The sequence below is a fragment of the Solanum pennellii genome, chromosome 2 (genome assembly GCF_001406875.1).
Source record: "Solanum pennellii chromosome 2, SPENNV200".
NCBI lineage: Eukaryota > Viridiplantae > Streptophyta > Magnoliopsida > Solanales > Solanaceae > Solanum > Solanum pennellii.
Genome location: NC_028638.1, coordinates 30,602,137 through 30,618,770, shown reverse-complemented (window position 1 = coordinate 30,618,770; position 16,634 = coordinate 30,602,137). Strand labels below are relative to the sequence as shown.

General features: G+C 29.7%; 2 protein-coding genes and 1 long non-coding RNA gene across 3 annotated transcripts; all 3 read right to left on the bottom strand.

Moving 5' to 3' along the window:
* Positions 1–3,112: 3,112 nt before the first annotated feature.
* On the bottom strand, positions 3,113–3,646 carry LOC107009870 (agamous-like MADS-box protein AGL29). The gene has a single exon (XM_015209184.1). It carries the CDS (start codon positions 3,644–3,646, stop codon positions 3,113–3,115), a length of 534 nt encoding a protein of 177 aa, XP_015064670.1.
* Positions 3,647–5,257: 1,611 nt separating this feature from the next.
* LOC114076167 lies at positions 5,258–9,259 on the bottom strand. The gene is made up of 4 exons (XR_003576996.1): positions 9,065–9,259; positions 7,272–7,984; positions 6,143–6,207; positions 5,258–5,633 (listed from the first exon to the last, which is right to left on the bottom strand). It is a non-coding gene; the product is annotated as an uncharacterized LOC114076167 (long non-coding RNA).
* A 2,540-nt stretch (positions 9,260–11,799) lies between these two features.
* LOC107009869 lies at positions 11,800–12,195 on the bottom strand. The gene has a single exon (XM_015209183.1). The coding sequence runs from the start codon at positions 12,193–12,195 to the stop codon at positions 11,800–11,802; it is 396 nt and encodes a 131-aa protein (XP_015064669.1).
* Positions 12,196–16,634: the final 4,439 nt, after the last annotated feature.

The following is a 16,634-nucleotide window of genomic DNA, read 5'->3' as shown; positions in this document are numbered from 1 at the left end:
CCTGATGTCCCCCTAACCAAAAAGAATTGTTCTACTTGCCTAAGGTAAAAGCAAGAACTTCTAGCAGCTTAAATGGATGAACTAGCTAATCATCCTATGAGGGCACTTAATTTATGATATGAGGATATTGATACTAGAAACCAGAGTACACTGACGGGGGAGCTTCCATCTCATCAGACTTCTTCAAGAAACCCGACCTCTATTAACGGGAGAGCTCCTATTTCAATGTCAATATCCACTTGGTGTGTTAACCATAACTTCCATGGAACAATATTTTCTTAATTATACATACTCGTTATCCTAAGAATCCTTTCTATGTACATCATGCTAGTGTGTGTTTATGAGGATAGTCTTTCACAACATAACATAAAACATCATTATTTGACACTTAACTCTCAAATCACCCTTTAACATTTGCATAGGTTTCATAAGATCATGCATAAACTCATATTTTTCCCATTCAAGATTCAAAGTTTACTTTCAATCACAAATTCTAGAAATCATGGTTTAGATAGGGAGTTTGTCAGAAATTCATGTAATTATATTACTTCATGCTTTGGATCATAAAATTCCAATTTCATAATCAACAACCCACATCATATGACATGGGGGTTTGCATGGGTTCATAGGGAAAACATCAAAAAAGCATTGTAAATCATCAATTCATGAATATTTAAACATAATTCAATCATTAAGATAAATATTCAAAAGAATCCTTGGCGATTGAAGAAAACCCTACCTAACTAGGGAATTCTACCTTTAGGAATAGAGGGATTTGGGGACTCCATGACGGTATGAGATTTCATGGATGAAACCTACCATACCACAAGTCCACTTGCTTCTCTTCAATGGAGTAATTGATATCTTAGATTGAAACCCTATGTTGAATCATTTTCTTCTTCTTCAAGCTTTCTAGAGAGAGAATATTTCGGAGGAGATTTGATTTCTTTAGTGAAAGTTGGAAGAATGAATTAAATATGGTGAATTTAAAGTAAAAAGGCTTATATAGGGGTTCTAAATATAGGCAAAATGATATAGTATAGGATTTATTTTATTAATTAGGAAAAGATCTAACTGCCCCTGAAAATAACAGTCAAACAGTGACATACACGACACCACTATCACGGATCGCGGATGGACCTACGGTCTGTCCAGCACATCCATGGTTGGGTGGTCTGGGAACTGATCTTTGGGAGTCAGAAACACGGATTGTGGACCCCTATGGTCCGTAGGTCCAGTCGTGGTTCTAAGCCTGGACAACTTTTTGTATGGCCAATCACGAACCCCACCTACGGTACGTGGGTAAACCTAAGGACCATCAGTGGTCCTTATGGATGGCAATGGTAGATTTTGGATTGATTCTCACTTGTATTGGTGGGGATGTCAAGTGTCATCATGAGTGTTTTTGAGTCGTGATAAGTTACTACCAATTTCATGCAAGCCCCTTATCTTTCCACTTGCTTATCTATTCGAGGAAGTTTGTAGACTAAATAAAAATCATACTAATTTCTTTTGTTCCTGCACTGTCTTTTGAAAGTTTGGATTTTAAGACAGATGACAATACACACATCTTGATTTATCATGCTTTAGTGTTACTACACTATCTACCATCCACTCAACTACCATAATAGATATCCAAAACAAGATGACTACTAGATGTAATAATATAAATATGTAAATAAATATGCATAAACAGTGCAAAAATGTATGTGTATATATATCCTGTAGATATTCTAAATTTACATTCCAGCAAAAATATTTCATGCACACGGACATATTGTTAGACCTATGCTCACACGGACGACATATATCTAGTAGAATAAAAACATGTGAACTTTTAGGAATGAATTTTTTTATTTCATAAAATATCAACTAATACCACAATTACAATTCATAGAAATTATTTCACTAAATAATGTTTTGTTAGATTATTATTGAGTAGATGTTATATATAGTAGTTATAACGTATGTGTATTTTTCTTCAAAAATCAAAATTATTATGCTCAATTGTTGATAGGAAACAACACTGTATAAAAAGAGTTAACTATTTGGGATGTGTCTGACAAAAGGAGTGAGTAACTTTTATGCACAAAAACCTCAAATTTATTATTGGACCTATTAGCGGGGTGAATTAGAGAGGATTTATTTACTTATTTTTACCATTTAAATGAAGATATTAGTTAGGCGGAGATCCTAACACATAGAATTAATGGGTTCTTATGTAATAATTTTAAAACTATTATGCAAGAACTACTTTTTTTAAGAGGTAGTTTTACATTAAGATAATTTATACCTAAATTTCTAATTTAGTAATCGACGTTACACATAATTGGATCAAGAAAAGAATTAAGTTGAATTTGTAAAACTATTCTCTAAGGCTAATGTACTTGAGAAAAATTTATTTTGTATCATACACGAAAGGAACCTTTTTTATGTATGAGCTTGTGACAAAAAAAATTAGATACTTTAGTTCAATATATATGCTTATCATGATAAAAATAAGATCCGACTTCTCTTGTAATATCGAAAATGCCATTAGAGTCAATTGATACTTGAAAAGTTCCTATATAAGTTGTCGGATCCTCAAAAAAAAGGTTTTTCAGTGAAAACGTTGTTCAAGTTAAGTTTTCTTATTGTCCTTTCCAATACATCTCTTCTAATTTCCCTATTTTCAGACGAAGATACATCCATATTAGAGAGATTTCACCATCTCACAGAGAGCTAGCCTAGATGTAAAATGCAAATGCACTAATTTTGTTGAAGATGAAAACATAAAAGAAAATTTAATGAGTGTATGAGAGTTTTCTTTGATTTATCACTTTCACAATATTCACTAGTTACTAAAAAAATTCAATTAGTTTATCAATTTAGGCAACACAAAGCATCACTGAGGATGAAAAAAAACCGACTTAGTAACATAAGAAGTTCATGACCTTTTATTTTTTTTAATATAAAACCTCATATAGATTGATAATTCATTACTAACAACAAGTGACTTCATTAAAAAGACAACAAATGTTCATGATAGAAGACTCAATCTCTAGTTAAATCTTTTCTAAGCATAGCTTCAATTTTATTAACTCTTATTATAAATTTCATGACACTCCTGACTTCAATATTCCTCCTCATCTTCTGGATCAGGGGCAACATTTAAATCAAATTTCAGATGCTCCTTCAAAATAGAATTTAGTGTTTCTTTTTTAATATTCTCTACCCGCAACTTTAATGCCAACTTATGCTCCTCCATATGTTTATCTTGAGGTATTTCTGAGCCAGGGTGCAGAATCTTATGCATTAGTACTCGTTTTTTTTCTTTCTCGTTACATGTTTGCAATTCTTTATGAAGATCATTCAATTCCTCAAAACCTTTTAATTCACCCTCAGCATAATGACGCCGGGGGTCCTCTACTTTCATTTTGAGAAAATTTTCAATTATATCTTCTACGCTTGTGGAACCACAGGAATATGGTTTTCCACCTGGTGAAAAGAGCATCAGAGCAACATCTGCACCGGTCTGAGTTGCAAACTTCTTTGCATCCTCAAACAAAGTTTTTTTTCTTTTTGAGAAACTCACAGCACGTGCTCTCTCAGACTCGATAAGCTTCATTTCAATTTTTTGCTTACCTTTTTTAGTCTCATTTTCCATTGCAAAAGAAAATGATATGAAGAAGACAGTAATATATTTCTATTGAATAAGGCTGAGCAATTTCAAGAGAAACACTGGTAAAATTTATAGTAGATGTGTGAGTGTACTTCTCACGAGTATTACAATGCTTTCTTGTTATGATTCTAGATATCACGTGTATTGTCATGTTTACTTAATACTTTCATATTACGAGTGTATCTGTTTATTTAATGCTTTCACATTATATGGGTCTTTCTATGACGTTTGCTTTCATGTGTGTTTTTAGATTTGTTTAATGTATTCATAATATGGGTCTACTATCACATTCATATTATGAGTCTAATTTTCATATTATGTGATTCTATTACAAGGTTACCTTGTAACTAAATAAAAAATTATAAAGTTGCAAGGTAATAATGTCTAATTGAATTTAAAGGCAAATAATAAAGAAACAATGCTTGTGTGTGTGTGTNGAAACAATGCTTGTGTGTGCGTGTGTGTATATATATATACACGTACATATACACATCATATTTTCAAGTAGTCGATGTTTTACATTGTCATTTGGTGATGAAGGATACACTTATATGCTAGTATCATTCACACAAGCATAAGACATATATACAAAAATGATAAAGTTATTACAGAATACATTTCAAATATGTATATATGCACAGATCAAAGTAATTTGTGTTGCTTCTACTTACCATTGGATCTTATCCCGTAGATTGTATATCGTCTTCTCAATGTTTTGAGCTCAATCAATTTTTATTTCTTAAAATATTTAGCGACTGACGTTCCTAATTTTCTCCTTGCTCGTACAATTATTTGCTATACCACAAAGCCCACTTTTACTATTTGTCATTTTAGAACAAATATATGATGTGGTTCACGTATTTTTCCTCTGTGAAAAATTAACGGTAAGTTTAAATATGAAGAAATTTGATAAAGGCAAAAAAGATTATCTATTACTTTGAAAAACCTTGGTATAATAAATCTTAAAATAAATATAACTTTACATACGTCACAATGTTAATAAATATATGTGGCTAAATTTTTTATGTATACGTCAAAAACAAATAGTAAATATTATAATTACTTCATCACAGTATGTGTAAGAGTGCACTCGCCGACTTTCCACGAATTCACCATTTTGAGAAGAAAAAAACTGAAAGTTCATGTTTTTTTTTAAAAAAAAGATTATACAGTTCTATTTCAATTTTTATGCTAAAACTAAAATTCATTTATCCGTATGTACATCATCAAATATTTTAACGTCTTTATTTGAATGACTTAGCGCCCGTTTGTATTGACTTACAAGTAGTTTTTAATTCAATAATAAAAAGTCAATTTGAAATAACTTTTAAGCCAAAAAATAAAAGTATGGTGAGACCTACTTTTGATTTTTTGACTTATTTTAAGTCATTCTAAACTTATTTTACGTAATTTTTGTTCTTGTCAAGCACTTCCTCGCTAATTTTATTTCATTTGTTAGATAATTAAAGTTATTTTTTTTTTATATTTGACAAACACTTCCAAATGTTTAAAACTGACTTGAATGTAGGTTTAATCAGCTTTTAATTCAATTCAAACACCCTTTTAGACACTAATGCCTACTCAATAAATAACATATAAACTATATAATTGATGATATATTCCTGATAAGGCTTGTGTACATTATTTTAAACATGTACATAGGTGCATAAATCATGTGCAAGATTAGTTATCCAAAAGTAATATCATCTTAACATTTAAAACAGAAAATTACTTAATTATTTTGGATATTTCATCAAACACTTTACTAGTGTAAGAAGTTCTTCCTTCAAAGGAACTACCACCTCTCTATTGGCTTGGGCCGTCACGGCTCGAGCCAACACTTAAAAATTCAATCTAAACTCCTCATTTGTAACTTGTTCGGCCAAGGGATCGACCGAAGAATGAGGAGGAGCTTCATGTTCCAAATTCTTCTTCACATTCTTTTTAGAGTAAGCCCTTCAAGTAGACTTATCTGAAGAGCATAAGCTAAGTATTAGGAGAGGGAATTTACAGAGTCAAACTCTATAGCATGACTTTAGAGTAAAAAGAAGTGAAGTTTCCTAATAATCTTGAAGCCTCTCATCATAAATGTGGCTCTCTTCACACTCATGAACAAGACTCTACTAGACGCGGCTTATGAGACATATTATGACCGTTCTAAACCTTGTGCTCTGATTACCAAGTTTGTAACGACCCAGGGCTACACCCTAGATGTAACATGGCGCATAGAACCCCGAAGGACTCCATACAAGCCACTTAGCTTTCACAACTTAAGAAATAGAACAATAAAGAGTAAACAATCATCTTAAGTCCAAAATATTTTTTTAGAAAAGCGGGGAGTCTAAACATATGTCTCAACATAGCCATCTATTACAATCCAACGAAATTAGGCGTAGCCAATATATCCTGTCCAAAACAAAAAATAAAAACAAAAGAGAAACTAAAACGAAAGTAATTAGTCCTCGCACCATAAGGACTCACCAAGCTCGGGAAAGAATCAAAGTCCAAGATCTTGCCACTAAAATGGGAATCCTGTCTATCGGACCCTACATTTGGAGAAAATGTAGGGAAAATTATGTGTTGGTAAAAAAATGCACTAATTATGATAGTTATGCATTAAAACATTTAAAATATGCTAAAAGAGACATTTCATTCCATAACATGCAATTGACTAAGTAAAACATAACATAAAAAGGTAAATATAACACAAGTCATAATATCATGGTCAATGCAAGCTAAATAAAACTTTAAACACATATGAGATATTTCTTGTGTAACCTTAGTTCACTATAATCTTGTTGTGGAAAATTATCCTTAATCAACTTAGAGACCATGGGAACTATAACATCATCACCTGATGTCCCCCAAACCAAAAAGAATTGTTCTACTTGCCTAAGGTAAAAGCAAGAACTTCTAGCAGCTTAAGTGGATGAACTAGCTAATCATCCTATGAGGGCACTTAATTTATGAAATGAGGATATTGATACTAGAAACCGGAGTACATTGACGGGGGAGCTTCCATCTCATGAGACTTCTTCTAGAAACCCGACCTCTATTAACGGGAGAGCTCCTATTTCAATGTCAATATCCACTATGCGTGTTAACCATAACTTCCATGGAACAATATTTTCTTACTTATATATACTCGTTATCCTAAGAATCCTTTCTATGTACATCATGCTAGTGTGTGTTTATGAGGATAGTCTTTCACAACATAACATAAAACATCATTATTTGACACTTAACTCTCAAATCACCCTTTAACATTTGCATAGGTTTCATAAGATCATGCATAAACTCATACTTTGCCCATTCAAGATTCAAAGTTTACTTTCAATCACAAATTCTAGAAATCATGGTTTAGATATGGATTTTTTCAGAAATTCATGTATTTATATTACTTCATTCTTTGGATCATAAAATTCCAATTTCATAATCAACAACCCACATCATATGACATTGGGGCTTGCATGGGTTCATAGGGAAAACATCAAAAAAGCATTGTAAATCATCAATTCATGAATATTTAAACATAATTCAATCATTAAGATAAATATTCAAAAGAATCCTTGGCGATTGAAGAAAACCCTACCTAACTAGGGAATTCTACCTTTAGGAATGGAGGGATTTGGGGACTCCATGAAGGTATGAGATTTCATGGATGAAACCTACCATACCACAAGTCCAATTGCTTCTCTTCAATGGAGTAATTGATATCTTAGATTGAAACCCTATGTTGAATCATTTTCTTCTTCTTCAAGCTTTCTAGAGAGAGAATATTTCGGAGGAGATTTGATTTCTTTAGTTAAAGTTGGAAGAATGAATTGAATATGGTGAATTTAAAGTAAAAAGGCTTATATAGGGGTTCTAAATATAGGCAAAATGATATGGTATAGGAATTAATTAATTAATTAGGAAAAGATCTAACTGCCCCTGAAAATAACTGTCAAACAGTGACCCACACGACACACTATCACGGATCGCGGATGGACCTACGGTCTGTCCAGCACATTCGTGATTAGGTGGTCTGGGAACTGATCTTTGGGGGTCAGAACCACGGATTGAGGACCCCTACGGTCCGTAGGTCTAGTCGTGGTCCTAAGCCTGGACAACTTTTTGTATGGCCAATCACGAACCCTTCCTACGGTACGTGGATAAACCTAAGGACCATCAGTGGTCCTTATGGATTGCAACGGTAGGTTTTGGATTGATTCTCACTTGTATTGGTTGAAATTTCCAAGTGTCATCGTGAGTGTTTTTGAGTCGTGAAAGAATCAAAGTCCAAGATCTTGCCACTAAAATGGGAACCCTGTCTATCGAACCCTACATTTGGAAAAAATGTAGGGAAAAGTATGTGTTAGTAAAAAAATGCACTAAGTATGATAGTTATGCATTAAAACATTTAAAATATGCTAAAAGATACATTTCATTCCATAACATGAAATTGACTAAGTAAAACATAATATATAAAGGTAAAGATAACATAAGTCATAATATCATGGTCAATGTAAGCTAAATAAAACTTTAAACACATATGAGATATTTCTTCTATAACCTTAGTTCACTATAATCTTGTTGTGGAAAATTATCCTTAATCAACTTAGAGACCATGGGAACTATAACATCATCACCTGATGTCCCCCAAACCAAAAAGAATTGTTCTACTTGCCTAATGTAAAAGCAAGAACTTTTAGCAGCGTAAGTGGATGAACTAGCTAATCATCCTATGAGGACACTTAATTTATGAAATGAGGATATTGATACTAGAAACCGGAGTATACTGACGGGAGAGCTTCCATCTCATGAGACTTCTTCTAGAAACCCGACCTCTATTAACGGAGAGCTCCTATTTCAATGTCAATATCCACTTGGTGTGTTAACCATAACTTCCATGGAACAATATTTTCTTACATATATATACTCGTTATCCTAAGAATCTTTTTCTATGTACATCATGCTAGTGTGTGTTTATGAGAGTAGTCTTTCACAACACAACATAAAACATTATCATTTGACACTTTACTCTCAAATCACCCTTTAACATTTGCATAGGTTTCAGAATATCATGCATAAACTCATACTTTGCCCATTCAAGATTCAAAGTTTACTTTCAATCACAAAATATAGAAATCATGGTTTAGATAGAAATTTTATCAAAAATTCATGTAATTATATGACTTCATGCTTTGGATCATAAAATTACTCTTTCATAATCAAGAACGCACATCATATGATCACAATTTGGGAAAACATGGGGGTTTGCATGGGTTCATAGGGAAAACATCATAAAAGCATTGTAAATCATCAATTCATGCATATTTAAACATAATTCAATCATTAACATAAATAATCAACAGAATCCATGGCGATTGAAGAAAACCCTAGCTAATTGGGGAATTCTACCTTTTGGAATAGAGGAATTTGAGGACTTCATGAATGTAAGAGATTTCATGGATGAAAGCGACCATACCTCAAGTCCAATTGCTTATTTTCAATGGAGTAATTGAGATCTTAGCTTGAAACCCTATGTTGAATCATTTTCTTCTTATTCAAGCTTTCTAGAGAGAGAATATTTTGGAGGAGATTTAATTTCTTTTGTGGAAGTTGGAAGAATGAATTAAATGGGGTGAATTTGGGGTAAAAAGGCTTATATAGGGGTTCTAAATATAGGCAAAACGATATAGTGTAGGAATTAATTAATTAATTAGGAAAAGACCTAACTGTCCCTAAAAATAACTGTCAAACAGAGACCCACGACACCACTATCACGGACCGTGATGGACCTACGGTCTGTCCTGCACATCTGTGGTTAGGTGGTTTGGGACCTGATCTTTGGGGGTACGAACCACGGCCCCTGGACCAGGTCTGTGGACCCCTACGGTTCGTAGGTACAGTCGTGGTCCTAAGTCTGGACAACTTTTTGAGTGGCCAATCCACAAATCCCACCTACGGTATGTGGGTAAACCTACGGACCATCTGTGGTCCTTGTGGATGGCACCGGTAGGTTTTGAATGTTAGTTCATTATCCTTTTCCGAATACCGGGTGTTACACCCTCTTTTTAAAATGTCTTTAAGTCTAATTATTTTTCATAGTTAATTCAATATCATAAAGATATTTTAATAATTAAGTGACAAACCTCTTATTTATACATTTAAAAAGCTTCGTGGAAATATCGAAATTCTTTAATAGTGCATATATTTTCCCAGTAAAAGTGCATATATTATTATATTACATATATAAAACTATACTATTTTCTTAAAGACATAGTTGATGGAACATGTGATTAGTGTATGTCACATAGTTTTTGAGGAAACCCCGACAAAATTTAAACCAATACAAGATTGAGTTAATTAATTTGACTTGATTTCAATATTATAAAAATTAACTTAATTAATTGATCCGATTATCTTTTTTTTAAAAATCAATTCAAACCAAATCAACAAATTAAAACAAGGATAAAGGAGTACTATATTTATATTATTGAGTAACTTTCACGAATAGTAACAATAAAAATTATATTTGTATATTATAGTTATACTTTGTATAATTGTGCTTTATAGCAAACATATATATGTATTTCGCTATACATATAAAAATAGTTGTATAATTCGCTATACATATATAAATAAAGCAGTTGTATAATTCGCTATACATATTTAAAAAAAACAGTTGTATACATAAAATCAATTGTATAATTTGTATACGTATAAAACGAGAAAGAGAGAAAGACAAAAGAAAACTAGGTAGGAAAATATGTGTATTGTATAATTATAAGTTTATAGGACGAAGATATATGTATTTGCATATATATATACAATTTTCTCTCGCTTTATACAAACAAAAACACAATTTATATATCTCGTTTTTGTTTGTATAAGCGAGAGAGGCGAGGGTGGCGAGCGAAATATGGGAGAGTGGTGAGCGAGATCAGGGAGAGGGAGAAGGGGAACATAATTATGTACAATTTCCTCTTGTTTTATATAAGCACAAACACATTTTATTCATTTGTATTTGTATAAAAGTGAGAGACGAGCGAGACTGCCACCAAACGAGAGTGGCGAGCGAGATTCCACCAGGGAGAGAGACGAAAATAGCAATAGTTTGATATAAGGTACAATTAAATCAAAATATATTTATAACATTTAATTTAAATTAATAGTTCGTTATTATATATAATTTTTCCTATATATTTTCGTGTATCCTCTTTATTTATTTATTTTTGTAGAAAGTGACAAAAAGTGATGAGATAAGTGGTGATGGTTTTGGGTCAACAAAGAATATAAAACGTAGCTAGTAAGTAAAGTAGGATTTTATTTGTGTAACTTTCCAAGTGGTGGCTCGATGTTGACATTCAACTAACCAATCTTGGACTTGGTCTACATATCATTTATAATAAAATTCTCAATTTTACTCTACTACTCCATATACTTACTTTAGAAAAATAAACAAAGTCAAATACATATCTACCTTGTTTTCAAGTGGTTTCTTAAAACCCCAACATATAATAATAATAATAATATTTTAGTATACAGTGGTCACATTTTTTTTTTCTTTAATTCTTTCTTCGTTTAGTTTATTCTTTTTAAAAAATGTTAAGTAGTTGATTTCTAATAGTCTCATGGAATTTCGTTGACCGGTGAACAGGGAAGGATTTTGACACATGAATTTTCTTTAAACACAAGTAATAAACACTACTTCTTTCATCTTTACAAAATTTAAGAAAGAAAGAAAAATAAATTATAAACTTTTGAGTTGTTAAAATTAAATTGTTATTTAAATAAATATTTATCGTACTTTTAGAACGGACTACAAAAAAAAAAAAAAAGATCATTATTAGAAAAGAGAAAGTGCTTATTTAATTAAAGGGAATAATATACAAGTTTATTTTTAGGGGAGGAGAGCTGATGAAATTAAGATATAATCAACATGCATGCAGGTGAAAGAAAAAAAAAAGGAAAATGAATATCATAATGAAAACAACAAAATTAACAATGAGAAAAAAAAACATATTTTTTAAAAAAGACCATCTAATTAAAAGGCTTGTACAAGTGATTTCTCACATCTACTTTATTTTTTAAGGAAGCAAAAACAAACCTTTTCCCTATAATACAGTATGTAGATAAATTATTATTGATGATTAATCACATCCATAATCTTCAACACCAAACCTATTTGATCCAGAATTACTATAACCTGCATGAGTAGTAGTAGTACCATTCATGTCTTGGCTATTATTATAATAATATCCATATTTTGAAGCATCCCCTACTATTGATGAATTTTGTTGTGATCCAAAACTTAAGTTAATTGGACCCTTTTGGTTGTTGATTGGACAAGTGTGACAACCAGTATATTGTTGTACAACAGCTCGAAAATTCGATATGCTAGCATTGACAAGAGTAGTAGGTGTTTTCTTGGAAGCTCTTGATCTTCTTCTCACAGGTTTTGATGATGCACTTTTGGTATCACCACAAGAATTATCAGGACTTAAATTGGAATATTGATTATCATGAGGATAATTAGTAGTAGTCATGTTATTTGTTGTCATGATTGTTGAATGAGAGAAATTTTCATAAGGTGTATTATTTGGTTGCTCAAATTGTGTTTGTTGGTAATTATTGTATGGCATTTGGATATCATCCATCCATTGATATGTAGGAGATGTTGGGATACTCATATTGTTGTTCATGTTTGTTTGTTTGTTGGGGGGAGTGTATGGTTTAGGTGGATATAAACTCTCTATATATATAAACTATAAAGCTAGTTAGCTCTTAGTATTTTTATTCACTAGTTTGTCAAAGAATTTATGTATTTATTAATAAATATTGGTTTGGCTTTAAGATATATATAATATAATATAGGACTTATTTAGTCAAAGGTATACATTTTTGTCTGGATATGTCCTTTTCAACTAAGACAATCTTGACTTTTGACTATTCAAATATTGAGGTAAGAGGGTTCATATCAACCTTTCAACCCATCTACTTTTCTTTTACCAAAAATAAACTATTGGATAAGCTTAATTCCTTTTTCTTTTTACCCCTCCATCAATCTTTTTTGGTTTTTTTGGTAACTCAAAATTACAATTTTAAAAATAGAAGCGGAGAGTATTTATTAATTGAACAAATTTTTTATCTTAAGAGTCTTAATTTGTTATCTTGATTAATATAGATTTACGTTATTTTTTTTTCTTTATCAGATTAATGTAACATAAGTCTTATAAAATTAGAAATTCCTTCACTTCCAAAATCAAACTCAAAATCTCTAATTAATAAAAATGAACAGATAATCTTCGTCTCATTATCTTCCATAACAATTCTTTCAATCCATTACATCAATTTAATTCTTTCAAGATATTGTTTTTTTACTTCTTTTTTTTCTAACTAGGGGTACTATTTTTTTCTGCCATGTTGTCAACCTAGGAATGGAGAGAAGAAGGGGGGTAGGTTGCTTCTTGGAAATAACATGCATGCTACATGGCAAAAAGAGGAAATAGAATGCTTGAAAAGGAAGATAACTAGTCTAATTTTTTTTATGCCAAACAGAGAAACACACTCTATAACTTGTCTTAAAATTTTATTTTCACATTTAGCACAATCTTATTTTATTTTTACCTTTCAACTTAGTTTTTTATGTACCATTTAAAATTAAAAGAGAAAAACTTTACTCAAGTGTTAACCGTCTGTTAGACAAAAAATAAAAGGATCAAAAAACATACGGTTAAATATGTCTTTTATTTTCTTCAAATCATTCAAATTTACTTCATATTTACATCACTATATCTATTTATCATCTTTAAGTAATATTAGAACAATATGTATTAGTTAGTTCTATGTTAATCTCTAGCTCAACTTTTTATGTACCATTTAAACATAAAAAGCTTTACTCAAGTGTTCGACGTATTAGACAAACATTAAAGGGGTAAAAATAAAAAAGTAACATACCATTAAAACAATACGTTATTTTGTTTTCTCCGAGTCCTACAAAATTTACTTGACATTTACATTAATCGTATAAATCTATCATTTTATTAAGTAATTTAAGTAATACAAGATCAATATATGTTAGTTTCATTTTAACACTCCAACACAATGTTTTATGTGTCATTTGCACCTTGTTTGGTTATTACCTGTTGTATTGTACTGTATTGTAGTGCACTGTATTGTAGATTAAATACAATATTTGTTTTGATTTACTTAAATTTTATTGTATCATATCGTTTAAATTCAAAGTTAGGAAACGATGAAAAGTCTCATTTTTTATAACAACTGATTTGGTGTGATTCCGTCGTTATCTTAATATTTTCTTCTCATTTTGTCTTTATTTATTATTTAGTAATCATATTTCATCTTATATCCTATATTTTCATAGTAGCTCTACCTCATACCATATTTTTCTTGTAGGTTTTTCATTCAAATTATGAATGTGTGACATTATATAACGATGAAAAATGATACAATATATCAAAACATTAATTTATTAAAACAATACAATATGATACAATACAATACAATATAATATATTATAAAACAATACTTAATAACCATCCAAACAAAGTGTCCAAGTGTTCAACTCATGCTAAACAAACATTAAAAAAGATTTTTTTAAAAGAAAAAAACATAAAATTAAATAGCGTCACATTTTTTTTTTCTACCAAACCATCCGAGTTTACTTGTCATTTATGTTAAGTGCATCAATTTATCATTTTAAGTAATATAAGATCAATATATATTAATTAGTTATATTCAATTGATATAAAATTTATTGTGGGGATCGATTAGTGATAAAAGTTAATATAAACATCGAATTTCTATTACTAGGAAAATTTCTATCTTTTTAGAATTTATGTGGCATCAACAACATATTTGATATCATTCAAATAATTATAATTCTACATTTTTATATGATATCGTTCTCCTTAGTCTTACTCTTTTACTTATTATGTTAACATTTTATTTAGTCTTTTAAAACATGGAATATAATTAATATTTTTAAATTTTATATAGATACACTACAACAAAAACAACTTTAAGCGGCATTAAATATTGACATTAATAAAAGGTGCTAAAGCTTTTACCGGCATTAATTAAGTGTCATTAGAATCAATATCGCTTAAGGCTTTAGGGAAATATACAAAGAGTGACAATTGCCGCTAAAGTACATATTTAGTGACAATAAAGAATTAATTGTTGCTAATAATTATTTTTGTTGTAGTGATATATAAAATAAATTATATAAATTAAAATTAAAAAAATTATTTTTAGCTTAGAGAGAGTTAAATAGAAAATGAGGTAATTGAATAAAATAAATGGATAATTAGTAAAATAAAATAAAAAATTGTGTTGAAGAGAAGATGGAGAAAATAAATAAGGGAGAAAGGGGTTAATAATAAAAATGTCGAATAATTCTTATTCTATTATTTCGTCTGTCAAATAATTGAACCAAATTATAAGTAGTAAAGACATTTTTTTACACTAAATTGTTTTAATAGGGGTATATTTAGAACAAAGTATTAATTAAGATATTCTTGTTCAAATTTTCTTAGTTTAAGAGTATTTTTCAATTTTCCCTTTGATAAATAAGCATAATGTATAGAGTCCATTAGCCAATTAAAACTGAATAAAAGTTTCACACAAAAAATATATGAAGTATTTAATATATATATATATATATATATATATATATATATATATTATAAAAAACTTAAGAGTTACTAAAATTATTAAAGTACAGTCATAACCCACTCATCTAATTCATACTAGATTTTTCAAAATATATTTTTATAATAAAATTATTTTAACAATATGAATTAATTTGAATTGAGTATCAACCCACAATTTAATGAGATAAAATGAATTAAACTAAGTTAATAAAGAAGTAGATTCAACAAATTAAGATAATTTTAAAACTTTTCATAAACTAATTTATTACTTGTAGTTATGACCTCCAAGAAATCTAGTGTTGACGTGACTTGTGAGTTGCCATCTCTTTTAATAGAAAAAAAAAAAAAGAGACACAAATTGACGTTGATTTATTTTGAATGTTCTTGTATAAAATTATCGCATTTCAATACGAGATTTCAAAATTATAATTGTAAATTTAAAATTTAAAAACATGAGGTAAAAGTTTGTATCAATGATTTTTTTTTTGATGTAAAGCTTATTTCATAGATTTATATATTTATATAAATAATATAGATTTATCATTTTAATTTTAAATTTTAATAATAAAAAAGAAGTTCACATTTGGCATGAATAGTATGCCATATAAAATGATTATGTAAAAAAATAACTAGTTACTATCATTAGTTGAAGTGTGTGTGTGTATATATATATATATANTATACCGTATAGAATGATTATATAAAAGAATAAATAGTAAGTTGACTAATGAATCCTTACAAATTAGTATGTGTTAGTCATTTGGTCATTTTAATAAGATTGTAAATGAACGTTTCATTCTTTCTATTCTTATTATATAAAAATAAAATATAGTATACAGTACATGGAAAAGTGAGTTAAAAAGAGTTTTATTTAGAAGTTTCAAATAAATTAATTATTTTAAGTAGTAATTATTCTTTGACATATTATAAATCTTAATTTTGACATATGGATATTTAATGAATATATTTTATATTTTAAGATATAAATAAAAATAAATTTATCTTTCTTTAAGTAGAGAAGTAAAGAAAAGTCTATGGCACGTGTTTACTAGCTTCTGTGATTGGAGCAAATTATGAATATTGACCATTGTTGTTAAGTAGCAAGTGAAGACTGAAGACCAAATGAATAAGTCCAAATTTGAATATCCAAAAGTAAGTATGTTTGATCTATTCAAAGTTCAACCTAATGGAGTACTTATTTTCTTTATTATTTTCTTGAAAATGATTATACATCCCCATTTCCTTCCAGTATTACTTCTAGGTTTATTTCAAGTTTATAATTTTTTTCCCATGTAAATAGGGAAATCATC